The following is a 21902-nucleotide window of genomic DNA, read 5'->3' as shown; positions in this document are numbered from 1 at the left end:
TCTTGGGAAGCAGAGTCCTTCAGCAGGAACCATGTTTAGTTAGAGTCAGAACATGTAGAGAAGAGGTTAAGGATGTGGAGGGATGTGTGACAACTGCCTGAATTCCAGAAAGTGTATGGTGAAAATTTTCCAAGAGTTGGATCATGGTATGTTGCTGAAACTCAGTCTCTGTTCACCAGTACTGAATAGAAACTCAGAGACAGAGTTTTGGGTGAAGTAGAAAAGACTAGCTTTTAATGCTTTGCCAGGCAAAGGGGGCCACAGTTGGCTAATGCCTGCAAAACTGTGTGTCCCGCTCTGGAGGGGGTAGTGTTCAAGGAACAGGGTGTGGTCAGCTCATGGACATTCTTCTGATTGGTTAGTGGTGAGGTAACTGGGAGTCAGCATCATCAGCCTTCTTGTTCCAACCGGTATGGGGTCTATGTGCTTATGGGCAGCAAACAGTTAACTTCCTCCACCAGGTGAGGGTTTCAGTAGCTGCAAAACAGCTCAAAGGACATGGCTCAGAATATTATCCATAGTGCTTGAGGAAGAACTAAATGCCCTTGACTTTGTTTAATGGCTAAAGTATTATTATTTTGTCTTGCTTGACTGTTTTCCTTTCTTTCTGCCTTTTCTCACTTCCCTGATTAAATTTATTCTTTCACTAAAGTTTTTCTACAGGCAAAAAGCAGGTGAAGGACATGGGTGGGGATCTATTCTGGGAAGGCCTCATAGGGTCCTTCTCGGTTACAGGTACAAGAAGGGAACAAAACTAGGGGTGTGCATTGCACACAGAGACACAGGGATGGCTGGGTTTCTTGTGCAGCTGATGTGATCGGGTTTAAAGGGCATGTTGAGATACGACACACAAGGGTGGCACGACCTGAAGGGAGAGGAGCCTGGGGGTTCCTGCCGGGGCTATTGCATTTCTTGTGACAGAGGCATGGAGGTGGCAGTGTGGCAGTTTCCCTCTGACTAGATGGGGCTGATCGCATCATGAACATGGATTACATACCAAATGAGTCCCCTCACCTTCCAGCTTCTTTCACTGCCTCACAGTCAGAGCTTTTCTGTATCTCCATTAATTTTCTCCATTCTCAGAGGAGGCCATGTTCTTTCTGTTGTTGCTTGAGCTTTCGCTGCCTGCTTCCTCCAGGACTTTGCTCCACTTTCCTTCCTACTGGTTCCTTCCCCGAGTCTACAGACGTCTTCACGTCTATCCTGTTACAGACCAACAAGGGCACCTCTTTGACTGGACTTTCCTTTCTAACTACTTTCCATCTCTCTTCCTCCTTCTCACCCAAACGTCTCAAAAGAGAAATCTCCAGCACCATCTTCTCTTTCTGCCTTTCCATTTAGTCCTCCATCTATTACTCTTGGCTTTCTGTCCTGATCGCTAGCCTTGGGTCTTATAAAACCAGCATTACCTATCTGACATGCTAATGAGACGATCTCATTCCCAATCTACAGCACATGGTTCTCAGTGTCAAAAGGACAGGACTCAAGCTTGATTCTCACCCTGTGCTGTTTTCCATGCCTTCACTCAGCTGGTTTCCTCAGCCTGGAAGACCCTTATCTTTCTCTTTACTAGGACTTAAATTCCAGGTGCTGCGTTTTATGGAGCTTCCCAGACTGGGTAGGCATCCCTTATCGCTTTTCCCTTCCTATTCTGTGCGTATGCTTTTCCGACTTGTGACTGGTCTATTGGCTGTTTCTTATTTGCTGTTATATCTCTAGCTCCTGAGTACCTGTCACACAGCAAATGCTTAACAAAATGGTTTTTGAATGAATAAAGAATGAATGAAAGAGAAGGTATATTCTCGAGAAGAGGCATTGGTATCTTGGCAGCAAGAAAAGTAAACTTTCAATTTTCAATTCACATTTTAGCATTCTCATTCATGATATATGTCAGAAGTTTCACACATGCTTGGTGATTATGAGTCACACTGAACCTGCTAACCCAGAGTTAAATGGATAAAAGTCCTTGACCTCTGTGTGGTCATCACAAACACAGCATCTGGTCTGTTTTGAAATTAACTTTTATCCATATTAACTTGCAACATTCCAGCAGCTCAACTTGCCAAGCTGCTCTTCTGTTGCCATGTCCTACAGTAGGATCTTCCTTGGGTTGTATTTCTTTCTCCGATAAATATTTTCACAAAAAAAGCGTCGGATAAACTATGAATATTTTAATAGATGTTCTCTTTGCCAACCATACACATGATCATAGGACAATAGGCAATTTATCAAAATAAATGAGATAAATATAATATGTAGAGAGTAAAGTCAAAATAAACCTTTGATAAGACTGAAAGTCTAATTTATTACGTGTCTCATAGGTCTCTTCTGGTGATTCTGAAGCCAAACCTCTGATCTTCACATTTGTCCCCACTGTCAGAAGACTACCAACCCACTCCCAGTTGGGTGACACCTCTAAATTCATTGTTAAAATTCCTGAGGAACCAAGTGATAAGACTCCAGAAACTGTAAATAGGGTAGGATTATTTTTTACTATTTTTTATATCAAGCAGTTAACATTAAATTATCCATCATAATGACTTGCAAATTTGTATGGATGTTTATTTTCTCTGCTTAAAGTGAGATAACTGGGAAATCTAAGATTGGCTAAAAATATAACTATGTAATAGGAACTTCAGTGTTATAAAATCTCAGGTTCTCTCCAATACGTTATTCTCAACCCTTTTGATTTGATATCCTTTTGTTTGCTGTTCACGTGATATATTCGGCCTCCTGACACCTCCCCTCCCAAATGTATCTTAAAATAATAAAAACAAAATATTTACAAAGTTTAAATTTATCTTTAAAGAATACTAGATAAAACAGCAAGGTGTTATTTTACGTGTAACAGATTAGCAACATTAAAAAAGTGTAATATCTGAATTTGGGGCAATTGTGGATATGTTGGCAGGCTCACACTTTGCTGCTAGTTTTGTGAATTTGTACAGTTTTGGTGGAAAACCCTTATCCACAGTCATACAACTGTGTATAACCCTTTAATGTTTAAACTCTTGGAAATGCATCCCAGAGAAATAGTACAGAGGAAAAAAAGTGTTATATAGGAAAATAATTAGAGAAAAATAAAAGGAGCCTAATATCTAACAATTAGAGAAAAGCTAAGCATATGATAATACATCACCTTGACGAAGTTATAATTATAATGGTTATGTAATTTCATGGAACATGTTAATCTTACAATATTAAGTGATACAATAGATTATAAAGTTGTATTTATACCCTGATTGTACCTATCTAAAGAGAGACGAAGACTGAAAAAGAAATTAAAACAAACAGACAAAAACCTAAAAATGACTTGTGTTAAGTAGTGACATTTTGGGTAAAAAAATTTTTCTCTTTAAAATGTATTTTAATACTATCTTATTATAAATAAAATGTGACTGGGGGAACTTTGTGGTATTTTTGAGCCAACTTGTAGGAGATAAAATTATCTGATTCTCATTGTCTATATGAAAACATCTTATCTAGCAAGAAGTAATATATAACCTGGGACTTACAATGTCATCTTATTTCAAAGACTGTTGGGACCAAATTATTTCAGAGAAATTCTGAATGCCACATAAATCACTTCTGGGAAATTTCTCCCTAACAGTACTCAAGTACACATAATATATTCATGGGATCCTTTGTGATTAGGTGCTATGAGTGTGGGACTACAGATGTATGAATCAATCTTGGTTGCAGATCTCTGAAGCCTCCAAAGATAAGGATACAGATGGCAATGGTATCTACACAGCCACAAGTTTTGCTTGACCATTAACTAAACCCATGACACATCCCCATTTGTTTTGTGAATGTCTTTATGGAAAACATTGCTCTCTTCCTCTCTTTTTAAAAAGTCATATCAGGATTTATTTGAAAACAGGTTTTGCTGACTTTGATCCTGAGCCCTAAATTGTTTGGGCTTGGACCAGGACAAACAAGTGGGTTAGTAAAAGTAAACCATTAGCTTCAACCTAAATCTCTCCTATGCCAACCTGATTTTTAGATATATTTGTAAAAACTTTTGTCCTTGGGGGTTATAAGCAGATTAAGGTTTTAAGAAAGAGTACATGCAAAAAAGCATTTACCAAAGCAACATCAACGCTTTTATGTCTCTACATTTATTGCAGTCTGATTCCAATGAGTACTTGACCTTGAATGTTGGGAGCCAACGGGAGAGAGACCGAGGAACATTGACTTATCCTTTAGAGGTCAAGGACAAGGCTTCCCAAGGAAGGGGATTTAAAGCAAACGAACCTCAAGGAATGCAGCAAAGTGACCTCTTCAAAGCTGAATATGTCTTTATTGTGGACTCTGAGGGGGAAGATGAAGCTCCAAGCAGACAAGGTGAACAAGGCCCCCCAGGAGGGATGGGCACCACAGCTGCTCGGCCCACGTCTCTAGCAATCTCCTCCAGTCTGGTCTCTGATGTGGTACGCCCCAAAACTCGGGGGGCAGACCTCCAGGTTCTGTCACATCCTGAAATGCCTCATGGGATGGCTCCTCAGCAAAAACATGGGCCGGTAGGTTTTTCTCCTTGTCATTAAAAAAAAAAATGTTTCATACCCTTTGTCTGCAAAGACCTTTCTATTTATTCAAGGCAGCAAGGTGTACAAGACTCTCAAGGAAAGAGATATTAAAAAATGAAAATCCCAAGATCATAAACCATCACAGTGTAAATATAGATAATAAATTCAAAAGAAATAAATTTCATAAGGAAAAGGATTATATACAATTATGCTGTGAACTGGCTGAAGAGAATATGGAAAACACTTAGCTGGAGTGGATTTGGGGGAATATTAACCCTTCCTTCTGAAAATTCTTGGAAAAGGTCAGTACAGGGAATTTCTTAGGAGAGAGTTCTTGGTGGGCTGGGTGCATGAAGAAGCACATTTCAGAGATGAGAAATATCCAGCAAAAAGACATCAACTGGATGCAGACACTTTACTTTTAAACTAGTAAAAGAGTAGTAAAAGGATACACTAGGAATTAACAGTGTGTAAGGAAAATCATTTCCTCCTGTGTGACTTCAGGGAAATATTGACTGTATTCCTGGAAACCACCAGAAGCAGGGCTGGTCTCAGAGATTTGGGGAGAAGATCCCACCCCAAAGGTTAGCAGCAAGATTGAATGGTTCCTTTAAGGTGTCAAGGCTTTGATACAGTAGGAGAAGACTCATAGCTGTGACGGCAGGAAAGAAAGGGGGTGAAGAGGGTGGGATTTTGAAGGGAAAAAAATAGGATGACTGGCTATTTGTTGTCATGAAGTTATCAGATGATTTTGACAAGGCATAGAATGTCAGGAATGCAGAGACTGGCTTGGCTTTGGGAGTAAGTAATGGGTGCAGAGCTCCCTGTGACAATGAGGATGAGTCAGTACCAAGATGTTCTATTTAGAATCTGCTAGACCAGCCACTTGCAAGCATACCAAAGTAGTTGGGAGAACATTTTTATTGTTGAGTTGGCCTTTTGGTACTACTAGGACCTATGCAAAACTGTAGCGTAGGCATCTTATCTTTGGTGCCACCTTATCTTTATTTATGCGGCCTTCACTGGACTTCCTAATGATGTATTTATGTCACCCTCAAGCATCCAGTATCCTCATGCTGTCTTTTGGTGATAGAAGACTCTCACTGGGGTAGCACCACCCAGGTCTATTGGATTAAAACATTTATTTCTTCTTGAAATTTATTCTTAGCTAGTTATTGGGAATATTCTAATCATATAATTAAACATATTCTCAGTAAGTGGTGGTAGGCTTAAACATTTCTTTCTTGCCTTAGGAAAGATGATGAAATAAGCAAGTTGGCAATGTGGAAGTTTCCATAGCGTGTGGAGTGTAGTTTAACATGGCCTTTGAAGACATGGTGATACCAAATATAAATAAAGAAAAGTATTCTTAATGAAGCAATGTTTGGATTTTCAATTTACTCTTTTCCCCAACTGATAGATTTCTTCTGCTGAGTTGGTCATTTATTTTGTTTTCATGTAACCAAATATATAGAGGGCAAACCAGAGACAAAACACACATTTGGGACCTTTTTGCCAAAATCAGTTAGTTAGAAGTAGGTTATAGCTCATGGTATCAAAGCTCCAAATGAAAAGGCAAAGCTCAGCCTAATTCATTAGTGGTGGATGAGCATTATGATTACTGCAGATGGAGGAAAACTGGGTCCTGAAATGTTTGGGAATAACCATTGTTCCGGATTCCATTTCCTATAGTAATCCATTTGAGTGATGAATAGTAGGTCATCATGAAATAAACATTAAAAAAAAGAAAAGTGAAAATGAGATGACTGTTAAATGTAAGCTAAACAGAAATGGCCAAAGCATTAAAGAAGTCACTCTGAGAAGTTAGTACAGTCAGTAGTCAGAAGCTTAGTGTAAAAAGCCCAAAGATTATCCCATAATTGGATTACCTGATGCCAACAACATCAGCTTTTCAATCAGAAATGTAGTTAATTATTTCTGGTCCACCTGGTAAAAATGAATCCATGTACAGAATTGTCTATATATTATCACTATCAGTCAGGAATAATTTATGAAGCTATTCCTAAAAAAAATTTACTTAGCTCCTAGTCTGACCTTTAACCTTTCTATAACCTAGCCTAGATGTTGTTTTCTATCCACATTGGTACTTCTATTCTTCAGCTCTCCTGAACTGTCATCGAAGAATACACGTCATACCTTTGCATCCCTGGTCCTTGATTCCTCTGTGTGTGATTCTTCTCTCTTCTCAGCCCATCTACATGTGGCCACAGCTACTTGATGCTCTAAGCTCAGCCCAAGCAGTACCTTTCCCTAGAGACATTCCCTTTGAAGACGAGTTAGTTTCTCTCCTATATCTTTGTCATTTTCCTTGTAGTTTGTAGTCTTTTTAGAAAATCTCCAATATAACTCCTTTTCACCTGATTATAATGGTGGATTTTATCTTTCTTCCTCACTAGACTGAGAACTATTTGAAGTCAAGGTCTGTCCCTTGTACATTTCTGTACCTCTAGCACTTAGTAGAGTGTCTTGCATATACATGAGGTTCAGTAAGGTGTATGAAAAGCATAAATATTTAAAAATTCACATCTTTGAAGTCCTTGCTCAGATATTGACTCCTTCATGAAGCCTGCTTTGGTTCCTTCAGTGAAAGCAAACTCTCCCTCAATATAATTCTGGTAGCTTTTTCTGTACATCTTCTATAACAAGTATCCTATTCCAGCATGTATTATAACTATTTAGGTTCATGCCTTATTTCACCTAACAGACTGTAAAGTTTTTAGAGGTAAGGTCCACGTTAAGCCCATTTTTATTAAACACTTTTTTCTCTATAGTGGTTACTATATTATCTTGAACAAAGTCAGTATAAATATTGGGTTGAGTGTATTTTGTGTTCCAAATACTTTTGCTGAGGTGGCATGTTTAAGCAAAAGTACATTATGTTAAAAATCATTAAAGAATTTAAAATTTTAAAGTGTAAGTCAAAATTAAAAAGACTGTATAATATAAGCAGTTGAATCAAAAGCCTTTCAAATAAAATTCAGAAAGAAAAGAGTAATGTTTTTGAATGTTAATGTCTTGAATGTTGGTGTAGATGGCTAAGAGTTGACTTTCCTAGGGATAGTATTAGACTTAAAAGAGAGGTGAATATACATGTATAAAAACAGAATGATTTGTCTGAAAGACCTACAATAAAGCCTGGAGCTAAGACAGTGTCTGTGGGAATAAAAAGAGGGACTTTCTGGGGGTAGAATGAACTGGATTTGTTCATTGACCACATACGGAAAAAAAAATCAGTGATGAATGAAATTTATAACCAAGGAAATTGAATGAATGTTGGCATAAACTGAGGAAAGAATAACAGGTCTTGGGAAGGGTGGACAGTTAGTTGTCACTGTCCATATCTAATGTTGAGTTTGAGATTCCTGGTGGCAGAATGCAATGCTATCAAGAAAGAAGCTGGAAATATGAATCTGGACATGAGGGAGATGGGAGACTGGAAGTATTTCCTATATGAGCTGAAGCTATGAGAATGGAGCTGTTTACTCATGGAAATAATGCAAAACAGGAAGATACAAGATACAACGCAGGACGCAGTCAAGTATAAAGGGCCAGTGAAAGATGAGAAGCCAAAGAAGGAGGCTGAGAGGGGACCAAAGAAGTTGGAGAGAGGGGTTTCATGCAGGGAAAGCTAAAGAGACTTTCGAATAAAAGGTAGTTTATAAATGAGGCCAAATACATAAACTATACAAACATTAATTAATTAATCAATAATTTAAACGTAGCTCAGTAATGTTTTCTTTGTAAAACTCAAATGAATCTGTTATCAATCATATCCATTCTGGGATACAAAATACCAGCCGTGAAAGAACATTCGGGTGGCATGACATGTTTTGAGAATGAACATGGAATTATCACATAGGAATCATATGGTTCTCCCTGTTTTATGCCGGGAGACCTCCTGGAGAAGGCAGCTTTCCTCTCCAATATTGTACTTTCATATTTTCTAGCTGCCTTGACGACAGATTTTCTTACTGTCCTGCAGCAAGTAATTCTGCCAAGTGGGACAGCCAGGTTAATATATGCTGCTGCTTGATTTAGAGAAGATTAGAAGCTAGGAGATCAAGAGGCCAAGATCAAAGGGAAGGGAAGGATCAAAAGGCCTTTTGCTGATAGAGTTGGAGGTGAAGCACTAGGGGTCCCTGCAGGGAGGTGTGTCCTCTGCAAGGAAGGGAAGGGACCCTCTCCTGCATGATTATTATTAGAACCAGATGTGTAGGGATGGGGCTAGGGATGCGGGGTCTGACCTGGCCGCTGTCTCAATTTGGGATATGGGAGCCCTTCTGCTCTCCCAGGTTAGAGCCCAGAGTCTGGTCTCATTACCGGCTTGGACACACACCTCCTCTGGGCTCCTCCTCTGGGAGAGGGGATGGGGTTGTCCAGCATGTGACCAGCTCTGCTCCAGAAGAGCAGCCTGGCACCTTCTACTAAAATATTATTCTATAATATGATTTATGAAAATAATATAATATATAACACAATAGAAAATATTATAAATTTAATACAAGTCAAAATAAAATACAAAACAAAGCCAAATAAAGTAGGGCCTTCAAAGTATATCCATTAAATATAGGACTTAGGAGGTCATTTGGTGACCTTGATGGGAACAATGTGAGTGGGGTGATGGGGCAGAAATCAAGTTGAGGAATGGATAAGTAGTGAAAGGGAGATCACACAGTAGAGAGATGGTGTGAAAAAGCAAAAATGAGACTGGCAACTTACGGTCACACTCCTCTGGGCAGTTACTTGAGGTCATAAACTCTAGTGTCCTCATCTGTAGAATGGGGTGATGCTATCAACCTTCCTTGGGAAGATTAAATGAGATTAAATATATGGCCTAGAACAGTTCCTGGCCCATAAGTGTTCTCAGGAATGATTCAGTGTATTTAAAAAGTTGGAAATGGCAGCATGTTTGGGGGCACAGGGTAAGGAACATGGGAGGAGGGAAACATTTTATATATCCGTTCAAACATAGCTTGGATGTCAGAACGGAAGAAAGGACACAAAAAATAAGATCAGTAGAACTAGTGGTGGCCAAATAGAGGAGGCTCTTACAAAAAAGTCTGGGAAATTTGGACATTGGCACTCATATTAATTAAGAACCTAGATTTTAGGGATCCATGGAAAAGAGATTGCAACAAATTATTTGGACAGGGCATCAGACATAGAAACATTTTTCATAGTCGTGGGCCTTTGTTCTATAGTGAAATACCCTATTCATACCAGCACATTGTATCAGAGTAGCTTTTATATGTCTCTCTTACACCAGTAGATTTGTGAGCCCTGTGATGACAAAAAATCTTCTTGCCTTCTGTCTGCATCACCTAAATCCAATGCCTGAGACACTATAGGTACTAAGAGAGTATCTGATGAATGAATGAATGAATGATCCTCCTTTTCCCATGACACTGCCATATAAATAGGGAACAGACATCATTACATAACTCTCTTAATTTACAGCAGAGAAAAATTATATTAGAGGAGGGAAGACAGCCTAGGACTCCAGCCTCATAGCTTGGCTGTTGTTTTGTATGTTGCCTGTTAAAACACATTGTCCATAGCTTTGGGCCTAGGGATTTAGAGGTTTAAGACTTTGAAAAAAGCTGGGAGGTTAAACTTCCATGTTAGTTCTGCTAACTGCTAGTCTTCTGCTACTCTAACTGCTGAGAAGACTAGCTTGGAGACACAGGTTCCTGAAAAATGGCATGTTTCTATTAAAATGCAAGGAAGTCATTTGTACATGCCCATCAGCAGGATGACTTCCTAACTGTAGGCAGAGCAGAGCTACATGGGGCCCAGCAGCAAAGAAAACAAAACAGGAGTCTGGCTTGCATAGCAGGTGGGAGGTCATCCAAGTAGTATCGCAGATTCTGGCTGGGCCCACTTGATCGTATAATTGCCTTGAGGCAGTTGAGATGATTAAAAACGTAGAGGCCCTCATTCTTTTAATTGATATACATACCCCTGACCAACTGATTTTATTGCTTTAAAAACCTTTCTCTAGTGCTCTTCCCATTGCCAACTCCCCATTTCCTTTCTTGTTTAGGGTGAGTATACGATTCCATCCTATTCCACCCACTTAACCTACGTTGTCACTGTCCATGGTGAGTGACACTGGACACACCAAGGAGAGTTCCTCTGACTCAGTGGGGGACCCTGGCTCTGCTCTGATGCTGGCAGAATCCCTGTGATGCCTCACTGGTCGTTGGTTGCTCCTTCTGGTTGAGATCAATTGTACCAATAGCCCGAGGGGCAGAGGAAGTACATTTATGGAAAATCAAGTTGCTTTGACAATTTCAGCAGAAGGGTGAGGAAGACTTTTAAAAGGAGGGACTCCCGACTTTTGGTATCAGAACTCAAATATTTGTCTTGCTGATGAGGAAAAGACAGACCTGTGGATCTAAGAGCCATCAGTCTCTCCACCCTCATGCCCAGAGTCTGGAGCAGAATAAGAGGGGCCAACTGTGGAGGGAGGTGATGATGCCACTGTGGAGGGAGGTGTCAGGATGTGACACCACACCCTCCTCTCTGGCTTTCTGTTCCTACACCCACTTGACACTTTATTTCCTCATTCCTGCATGAAGGTAACATGCCAGACATTAGAAACTAGGAGAGTAAACTTTAAAAGAACTTAGTACCTGCCTTCAAGGAGCTTGGAAAACAATTGCACCTGAAAATGATGCCAATGAAAGGTGACAGGTTCAAGGAACAGTGGGACGTCTAGAGGGAGGACACCTAGATCATCCTGGATCACCAGGAAGGGTTCACATTGTCTGAGCTGAAATGTGAAAGATGAGTAAAAGTGTTCTTGGCTGACGAACAGAGCCCAGGCATTCCAGACAGTGAGGACAGCCAGGGAAGTACTGACACACAAGAAGAGGGTGGAAAAGAGAAGGAGTATTATAAGGGCTCATCAAATATACTAGGAAATACACTAGGAGAGAGAGATGATATAGAGGCCACAGATAAAACAGTTTTGAAAAGGAGGAAGAGATTGCAAGTCAGATTCTGTAGAGAAATCAGAAGAGATAAGGGATTCAAGTGTCTGAGGGGCTTAGGAAAAAATAAACCATTGTAGATATTGGTGATAACAGTTTCTGCAGAAGAGCTGGGGGTAAAATCTGTTAAGAAGTCAGGGGAAGTATATTACTTTTCTATTGCTGCATAACAGATTACCATATATTTAGTGGCTTAAAAAAAAACACCTATTTATTTTCTCCAGGGTTTTTTAGATCAGAGGCCTGGGCACAGCTGAGCTGGGTCTCACAAGTTTGAAATCAAGATGTCAAGTTCATCTCACCTGGAAACTCTCCTAAGGGAAGGGTCTGCCTCTAAGTTCCCCCATGTTACTGGCAGAATTCATTTCCTCGAGGCTGTAGAATTCATGGCAGCTTGCTTCTTAAAGCTGCTACCTTGATCTCCAGCTTTCTGACCCTCTTTTAAAGGGCTCATTTTATTAGTGTTGCCAAATCTGAGCTCGTACTGTTCACCGCATGTCAGGCTAATAAGAGAGATGAGTTGTTGGGGCCAGGAATAGTGACTTTATTTGGAAAGCTAGCAGACCAAGAAGATGGCAGACTAGTGCCCCAAGGAACCAGCTTCCCTGAGTTGGAATTCAGTCTTCTTTTATCTAAAAAGGGCAGGTGGTTTAGTTAGTTGTTGCAAACTTCTTGGTGTTGGAATCCTTTGTTTTTGCAGCTGTCCACATAGGTCTGTAGGTCTGGTCACAATGTTCCTATAAACCTTCAAGACAGATGTTACTCTGTTCTGCAACTTTTTATCTCTATATGAATGGAAAAGTGTTACACCTTTAAAGGTTAGAGCCTTGAGAATGCGCTATCCTGCATATTTCAGGTTATAGGCAACATTCTTAACTTGTAGCTAAAGCAATAGATACACAGGTTAAAGTAAAAGAAACACATCCAATATGGAGTCAGATTTGTTCTTCCCTATTGCATTAGGGCATACCTACTCAGGAGGATCTCTTATTTGATTAAGTTAAAGTCACCTGATTAGGAACCTTAAATACATTTGCAAAATCCCTTCACCTTTGCCAGGTTCTATTAGCTAGAATCAATTCACAGTCTCCATCTACATTTAAGAGGAGGGGATTAAGGCAGTCTGTGTGGGGGCGGCTGTTTGAGAAGTCATTTTAGGGTGTGTTGGCCAGAATAAGTAAGTAAATCAACACAGTGATGGTAGGGAAAGGTGTGACTGAGAAGAAATCTACATAGACCTGTAACTAGGGTATTTACAGGCACCACAGATCTTGGTGCATATGTGTGCATGTGTTTTTATCAGTTAGATTTTGTTGCTTAACAAACAGTACCAAAATTGTGTTTTCAAACAGCAACCATCTATTTAGCTCAAAAATCCGCAGGTCAACAATTTGGCTGTGTTCAGCTGCGTGGTTCTGCAGCTCTGGGTCAGGCTTGGCTGATCTTTGCTGCGGTTCACTTACGGGTCTGCAATTGGCTGCTGGGTCAGCTGCTGGCTGGTTAGCTGTCTGGTGGTTGGTTAGCTGAGATGTGGTCTGGCATCTTCCAGTGGACTAGCCTGGGCTCATTTACATTGTGGTGATGCTCTGCACTCAGCAAGCCAGTAAGCCCCAATGCACAAGTGCTTTTCAAGCCACTGTGTCTTGTATCACATTTGCTAACATCCCACTGGTCAAAACAAGTCATATGGCTAGGTGAGGTTAAAGGGTGAATGAGGAAAAGGACTTTGCTTTTCTTACGAAAAGAGTAGAAAAATGTGGACATTTTTACAGTCTACTGCATGATAGTTATTATTATCTTTTTAATGATGGGAAGTATTCTGCTTTATGTTAGGATGAGAGAACCAGTAAAAAAGAAAAAGGATGAATACATAGCATACAGGGGATAGTTAATGAAATGGGATCCCTGAGAAGGCAAGAGCTGCTGGGATTCAGAGTACAGAGGGAAATTTACTCTTAAAAAGGGAAAAGACATTATTTTTCTTTAGAATGAAGGAAAGGGGATAAGAATAGGTCTAGAAAAAATTAATTTTCCCAGTAATCATAATTTTCCTTGGAGAAAAGGAATTTCAGTTATCTGTTGCACACAGTGAGGGAGGTTCTGGGAAAAGGGTTAGTGAGTGCTAACTTTGTGGAAGGCTGTTGTTTAGAACAGGAGAGGAAGCTGAGGTCAAAATATAAGAAAAGAAAAGAAAAAATCCCAAACGACCCACAAAAAAGCTGAGTGGTACACAGCCCAGCTGAGACTATAGACCTTAAGTTTATGATGACACCAATTTACAGTGCCTTACCCAGCCCATGTGTGAATTAGAAAAATGTACCCCCTCTGCTTAGTGTAGGAAAGTTCAGCCCCACTCTCAGCTGGTGCCCTTGTACAGGACAAGTTCTTAAATCAAGTGCAGTGGCCCTGGGTTCCATTATATTTTTAAAATAACAGCTTTAAGTAGACTAGGTCTAGGAGCATAATTGATTTAAGAATAATGATTTGCCAAGTGGATTAGCAAAAGAACAAGATGGCTAGAGTGTTGACAATATTGGCAAGAAGGTTGAGATTAAATAAGTATTTCTAAAACCTAAAATGCAAAATAGCAGGGGATGAGGGAGATGAGACTGGCTAGGAGGAGAGGGGCTCTGTTGTGAAGGAACAATCTTGAGCTCTTGGTAGATGTGGGAAAGTATTGGTGACATCTTGAGCATTGGTGTGTTTTGATTAGATTTTTTTTTTTTTTTCTGTGTGTGGGCTTCTCACTCCTGTGGCCTCTCCCGTTGCGGAGCACAGGCTCCGGATAGGCAGGCTCAGCGGCCATGGCTCACGGGCCCAGCCGCTCCGTGGCATGTGGGATCCTCCCGGACCGGGGCACGAACCCGTGTCCCCTGCATCGGCAGGCGGACTCTCAACCACTGAGCCACCAGGGAAGCCCTGATTAGATTTTTAACAGGTCAGTCTGAAGATAGGTGCAATTGGGTGCAACTAGAAATAGGAATACCAAAAAGATGACTTAAATTGTTCAGGTAAGAAAGGCTGAGAATCTGCTCAGTCACATTGCAAGTGTCCATCAGTGAGAAGAGGACAGATCAGCAGGTTTGTTTAGGAGGCCAAGGAGCTATAATGTAATGATTGCATGCAAGGACAAAGGAGAATCAGGAGTTTCTGCCTTGCAGAAACTGTACAGATTCAGGAGAAAGATCACAACTATATGGACCAACATGGTTTAAATCTTGGGAACTATTCAGACCATCAGGCAGCAGATCAGACATTTTTGTTTTTATTCAGATGTTTTGGAATCTCATGGACACATTAGGAAAAACTGAATATACACAGAAGCAGTTAATTTTATTTATTTATTATTGAACTATAATTTATTTACAATGTTGTGTTAATTTCTACTTTTCAGCAAAGTGATTGTTACACATATATATATATACATTCTTTTTTTTTTAATATTCTTTTCCATATGGTTTACCATTGGATACTGAATATATTTCCCTGTGCTATACAGTGGGACCTTATTGTTTATCCATTCTCTCTATATATAATAGTTTGCATCTGCTAATCCCAACCTCCCAGTCTATCCCTCCCCCAACACCCTCCCTTAGCAACTGCAAGTCTGTTCTGTATCTCTGTGAGTCTGTTTCTGTTTCATAGATAAGTTCATTTGTGTTGTATTTTAGATTCCACATATAAGTGAAATCATATGGTATTTGTCTTTCTCTTTCTGACTTACTTCACTGAGTATGATAATCTCTAGTTATATCCATGTTGCTGCAAATGCCATTATTTCATTCTTTTTTATGGCTGAGTGGTATTCCTTTGTATATAATACCACATCTTCTTTATCCATTCCTCTGTCTATGGACATTTAGGTTGCTTCCATGTGTTGGCTACTGTGAATAGTGCTGAGAAGCAGTTAATTTGAGATTGACTAAAGTGACAAGGCAGCTATACTACAGAGACTGGTTGTTAAAATAACTGATAGCCTCTATTATGCAGGATCCAATATGGATTTAAGATTAAGACCATCCACTTGATGAGAGCAGAATATTGTAAGCATCCTCTGTTACAGAGATTACTGTGAATGTATTCAGAGCTCAGGATAGTTTTTCTAGGAGAAGAGAGTTCTGAAAATGATTTTGGAGGAGGTATGTGGTAAGGGGACTCAAGGAATCAGAAGAGGGCTGGGGATTGGAGAACATAGTCAGCGGTGATTTTAGAGAGGTGCCTGAAGCGAAGACATCAACAAATATCAGGTTAGAAATAAATGGTGGAGAAGACAGAGAACAGGTTTGAGAGAGAAGGAATTAGAGAACCTAGAGAACAGAACTGGGGTTATTAATGGGAGAGGATGGAAAGATTGATATAATTTGTAGGCATCATCAGAGAAGTTTATTATCATCAGTAAGGGATTTACAGGAAAGAGCTAAAATAAAGGGCCTATTTCGAGCTACTTGACTGAACATTTGACAGGTATCCATCCTTTCTTCCTGCATAAAATCATTCATGTCTTTACTCGCTCTTTTTTTAAAGTTATTAATAAGAGGAACTCAGGAAAATGAATCTTTTTCATTAAAAAATGCATTCCCTTCTCCTGGAAATTTTATAAAAATATGGTGCCACATTTTTATATCAGTATAAATTAGGATAACATCAAATTAGAAAAAAACATATTGCAAATGCTTATTAATACATCAAATAGGAAAATATAATAAAAAACATTCTTAGACTTTTCAGAATCTTTCCCTTTGAACTTTTCTTAGAAGTTCTTCAATGATAAGCTATTAGAAAGTACAGTAAAATTAAGAGTTACTTATATTAGGTAAGATATGACTTCATGTAATAGAATGTTTGGTAATTAGAAGCCATAGTCTTGGGGAAATTGAAGGGAACAGTCTTTTCCTCTGATGAGACCCTCAAAATCACAGTCCTGAGATTTTAACATGATAATTTGGTAGATAATCAGGATGAATTAATGAGTTTGTTATATAAACTGAAGTTATTTGGAAACATGACTGAAAAGGTAATGGAATTTTTGTGGCTGTTATTAATTTACAATTATTTGGAAACATGACTGAAAAGGTAATGGAATTTTTGTGGCTGTTATTAATTTACAATTTTTTATAACAAAAGCTATGGCATAGCATGCAAAGAGACTGTACATAGCCTCGAAATTTCTTCATTCCTTCCATGAGGACAGACCAATCATAGGAAACAATTAGAGAAGACCTTTCACTTATGGCTAAACACAAGAGTTGGTTTTACAAATACTGGATAAGCGAATTGTTTTTAAGCAAAACTTATGTGAGGGAATTGTTAAGCTTTCTTTTTCAATTTGATTGAATTGTTTGATTTTCAATTATTGATGATTTTCAGATATTCTGGGTTGCATGCCAAAATTATTCAAAAATAATTTATGTGGCAAGAATTCTGTGTTGCAAATACACAAATGAATTTACATATAAAAAGAGAAGAATATTTTGGGTACATTTGCTCAGAAACTTAGAAGTTTGGGGTGAGTTGTTTGAATTTATCAGTCTTAAATATTTTTAGAACTCAAAACTCTATGATATGAAAATCTTTGCATTAGGTCTGATGGACACCTTCTTAACATGTTATAGAGCAAAATCAAGAAATATCTTTTACTGAGTTTATAAATGAAGCTCTTGCTAAGTTTAATTATTATGGTCGTACACTTTTCTGCTATGTAATGCAATGTATATAATATTATACAACTTAATATATAACTTAATAAATTAAGTATATAACTTAATAAATTAATATTAACTTAACAAATTAATATTTTGAATAACAGATATTCCCTAAATTCTGTATTAGGTACAAATATTTTCTTTTCTCTTATGGATCAATAGACTCAAATCAGTAATTTTAAAGGGAAACCTCTGTTTAAAAGATTTGGCTTTAGAATCATTTATAATTTCAGTATTTGTCTTAAAGTACTGGATAATTTTAAAAATAGGGCAAGAATAGAGCTACTCAGTTATTTTACAGGCTCTCCCTAGCTTCTCTTGAAAGTGATACAATATTTCTTTATTTTCTTTTTATTTGATGTGGGATTGGTGGCTTGCATTGTTTCAGGCAGATTAGATGAACCTATTTGCAGGGCACCTATAGAGACATAGACGTAGAGAACAGACATGTGGACACAGTGGGGGAAGGGGAGGGTGGGATGAATTGGGAGATTAGGTTTGACATAAATACACTACCATGTGTAAAACAGATAGCTAGTGGGAAACTGCTCTATAGCACGGGGAGCTCAGCTCGGTGCTCCGTGATGACCTAGATGGGTGGGATGGAGGCAGGGGTGGGAAGGAGGTCCAAGAAGGAGGGGATATAGGTATGCATATAGCTGATTCACTTCATTTTACAGCAGAAACTAACACAACATTGTAAAGCAATTATACTCCAATTAAAAAAAAAAAAGATAATGTACTCTGGCTTCTTTCCATATGAGAGTATCTATTCATTCCTTCCAACATAACTCACATCATTTATTAACTGTTCATTCTGGCAAGTAATTAGGGAAAATATTTTTCATAAGCTAAAACTCCCTCTCTGTTTCAGCCTTGGCTTTCAGTCTCTCAGTTTGTTACAGTTATGTTGATGTTAAGCACTGCATCTTTTGAATTCTGGGCATTATTTTCAGGTTTACAATATGTAGGAGTAGTCCAAGTTTTTAGAATTTTTAACGTTCAAAGTGAGGTAAAGTTTTTAAGGATTGTAGTCATTATTATTATATTATGGTTTATATTCTTGCAATGGAAGAAGACCTATTTCCTTTTCCAAAGTGCATTTTGAAATTTATATTGATGGTGATTTAAATCTTTTCAAATCACACAATTCCAAAAGAAGATAACTCTTTTAGATTTTTGTCAATGAATTATCTTCCAAAGGGAGACATGCAAATACAATTTTATATTGATGTTCATTCTGGAGAATAAATGAGATATAGTATCTAAGAGTTCACCATTTATTTATATTTTATTTCAAATTCAAAGCAATGCCTCATTAGCAAAACAGAATTTCTGCCATTTTCTCAGAGGTTTAAGGGCCTCTTTTTGTGTAAACTAATAAGACTGTTTGCATAAATGCACAAGTGACAAGAATGTTTTGACAGTTTCACAAATGATGTCCTATGACCCTGTCTATTTCTCTTTCCTCTAGTTAACTTCTCCCACTGCCTCTGAGCAGCTTGCCTATAAACCACCTGCTTTCTCCTTTGTTTCTCCAACTAATCAGAAAACACCACCTGTCCCAGTCGACCTAGCCGGAGCCTCTGTCCTGGAGGAGTTCCACCCGAGGAGGCTGGATGTCAGTGGGGCCCTGGTGGAAGAAACAGCCATGTACTTTCAAACTTCCGCTCACTCTGCACCATTTTTTGCACCGAAGGGCACGTCCTCGACGTCACAGTTCCCCCATCCCGCTCAATTATCAGGTTCTCACTCATCCAGTCCAAGTGCAGTCCAGCAAAAACCTGGCCTGACGTCTGAAGTCCTCAAGAAGACTGTCACCTCGCATGTCCTTAGTCCCAGAGAAAGTCCGAGAACCTCTTCTCCTTCGCTGCCCTCCGGTGCTTCTCTGAAGTCGAATTCAGCCTCCTACATCCCGGTCCGCATCGTCACGCACTCACTCTCTCCGAGTCCCAAACCCTTCCCCTCCCCTTTCCACGGCTCTTCTTCCACTGTCTGTAGCGAAGTGTCATCCAGCGGGAACTTCTCAACGTCAGGGGTGAAATCCCCAGTGCCCTCCCGGCTTTCCCTCCTCACTGCCATCCTCAAGTCCAACCCTTCTCACCAAAGACCCCTTTCCCCGGCATCCTGTCCCACCTTCTCTCTCAACTCCCTGGCTTCTTCCAGCCTCACACTCGATCCAAAAATTAAACAAACCTCTCCTACGCCTAAAAAATCCCTCTCAAGTTGCTCCCTGAGAGCGGCGTCTCCAGAGCAAAGGGAAAACCAGGTTTCTGATCTCAGCCAGCAATCCTTTCCCTTACCTTTTTCCACTAAAGCTGCTCCCCTTCCTCTGGCATCCTCCCTTTCTCCCCCGAAACAGGGCAGTAGCAGCCTTGCTTCTTTGAATGTAGAGAAAACGCCATCCCCCACTTCTTTAAAGAGCAGCCCAATGATTTCCCAGCTGCAAACCAGTACCTCCAGTTCTACAGGTCTGCCTCCTGTCCCTCCAAGCTTTTCTCCTTTGTTTTCCAAGGGCAGACAGGATGCTGACCTCAGGGGCCCAGGAAAGCCCAGGGATATTTCCCCACATCCTTCTACGTTAGCCTCGTCGGCATCGTCTTCGGTGTCTCCTCCTACTAACCCAAAAGCCAGGCTCCCCTCTCCAGAGAAATGCTACCATCCTTCCCCAGCTCTTTCAAACCTGATAAACAGATCCAAGAGAGCATCAGCACCTCTCTCTGGCCCGGGGCAGACGCCTTTAGCTCCTCCCCCACACCCTGTCTCCAGCGCTGGCTCTGCCTCTCTTCCCCAACTGGGGTGCTCCGCTCTCCCTCGTGCTAATCCGCCCACCGAGGTGCGCCACCTCAGTCCCTCAGCGCTGCACCCAAATCTTACCCTGCCTTCAAGACTTGGGAAATCCGAAAGCTCCATATCTGACCACAGGTCATCTGTTTCATCCCCATCACCTCCCATCTCTCTAACAAGAACCAACGAGCTGATTTCACCTTGTGCATTGTCCATGTCAACAGGCCCTGAAAATAAGAAACACAAGGTATTTTTTTTTTTTTTTGCACGTTGCATGGTGCATGTTTCTTTTGAAATACGGAACCATTTTTTTTTCAGGGGAAAAATCATCAATTATGATATTCTTTCTGTTCCTACAAGGAGATAGTGCAAGGGGATCTAAGATTTGGTATATTTGAATGTGTAGATGAATTATAAATGGTCTAAAATTGTGTATGTTTCTGAAAGCCTCTTTGATGTTGCAAATCCTCTTATGGTAACCTTTTATATCTGTGGCTCCAAGGGCATTTTTTTCCAGGCATAATATGAGTTATATTATTGATCCCGAAGATGGAATTTAGAGCAGTAGGATGGAATTTGGGAATATGATACATTTCTGATTCTTTAATAACATGGACCCTATTATCCATCAAAATATCCTGTACTGATAAAATAGTAGACAGGATTACTGTAAAATGGACTATTATCATATATCAAGCCCCATATAACTGCCCAGACAATCTGACAACTTTCTATTTCCTTTACTGGCATTTATTTATTAGTAGTAATTTTCTTCCCCTTCCACCATGATGATTTCTTTATTGCTCTCCATACACCTCAAGCTAAATCAATATGGATTTAGCTATATATATGTTGGGCAAAGAGAATAGAAATTTCCTTTGTATGTGAAAATTATTTGATTTATTATGAACACTGAATACTTAATGATTATAAAATACAGAAAGGATGAACAGGCTGGGTAGAGGGAAGTAAAGTTAAGAGAGGAGAAGTATTGACTTTTAAATGCTCTGAAGCGACCCATTGAGGAAGGATGTGAAATCAGCATTTACTTTAATATGAGAAGGGAAACATTTGAAGGAGTTACCCATAGCATTCATTGTTCCTTTTTCCTGGAGGAAGGCAACTCTGCCCTAGAGTGTAGCAGCTTCCCAACTGTTCTCATGTAATTTAAGATATGGAGTTTAGACACTTAGGATTCAGTCAGTATTCTATAAATGAAATAAAATTATGAAAGTGTCTGTATTAGGAGGGGGTTTGGATTTTCAGTTCAGTGCATTGAATTAACACCATTTTAGAGTGTCCAAGTTGGTTCCATGGAGATTGTATTCAACTCTGTCACTGTTGGGATGATGAACTTACCATGGAAAAGATGAAACAGCCCACATGATGCTGTTAATATGTTACAGTACAATTCAACTTAAAAAGCATGCATTAGACATCTACTGTATGCCCACCACCATACTAGCTTTTTTGTGGATGTGTTTTATTTTTAAGGAAAATAATCCTTTATCTTAAAAATATATTTTATTCAGCAAAACAACATATACATATATATAATGTGGAGAAGCTATAGAGAGTTATTAAATCTACAGTAAAGCTAGAAAACAAGGATAAGGCAATATTAATATAACATAATACAGATTGTGTATAAGAGTTCACTGAATTCAGTATAAGAGAAATATTATTATGGGATATGTTTAGTAAGGGAAGTTATCATAAATGTCAGGCCTGTCGGAAATGTTTAGGATTTAGCTTAATGGAGAGGAAAGCAGGTGGCATTTCAGAAATGGTAAACAACTCCACCAAATATACAGAAGATGATCCCAGAGGAGTATATGTGGACATGTAAGAAGATTGGCCTTATCATC

General features: G+C 39.4%; 1 protein-coding gene across 1 annotated transcript in view; it reads left to right on the top strand.

Moving 5' to 3' along the window:
- The window catches only part of MLIP (muscular LMNA interacting protein), a gene marked incomplete at both ends in the record, with an annotated part of 289309 nt that overhangs the window by 130743 nt on the left and 136664 nt on the right, over positions 1 to 21902 (top strand). The window contains 3 exons of the mRNA XM_082847426.1: positions 2322 to 2477; positions 4131 to 4523; positions 18722 to 20281. Coding sequence (XP_082703552.1) covers positions 2322 to 2477; positions 4131 to 4523; positions 18722 to 20281 — 2109 coding nt within the window. The remainder of the gene's footprint in view (positions 1 to 2321; positions 2478 to 4130; positions 4524 to 18721; positions 20282 to 21902) is intronic.

This window comes from Leucopleurus acutus (assembly GCF_964270905.1).
Source record: "Leucopleurus acutus genome assembly, chromosome: 10".
NCBI lineage: Eukaryota > Metazoa > Chordata > Mammalia > Artiodactyla > Delphinidae > Leucopleurus > Leucopleurus acutus.
Note: the sequence above shows the minus strand (reverse complement) of the source record. Positions and strands in the feature narration are given on the sequence as shown.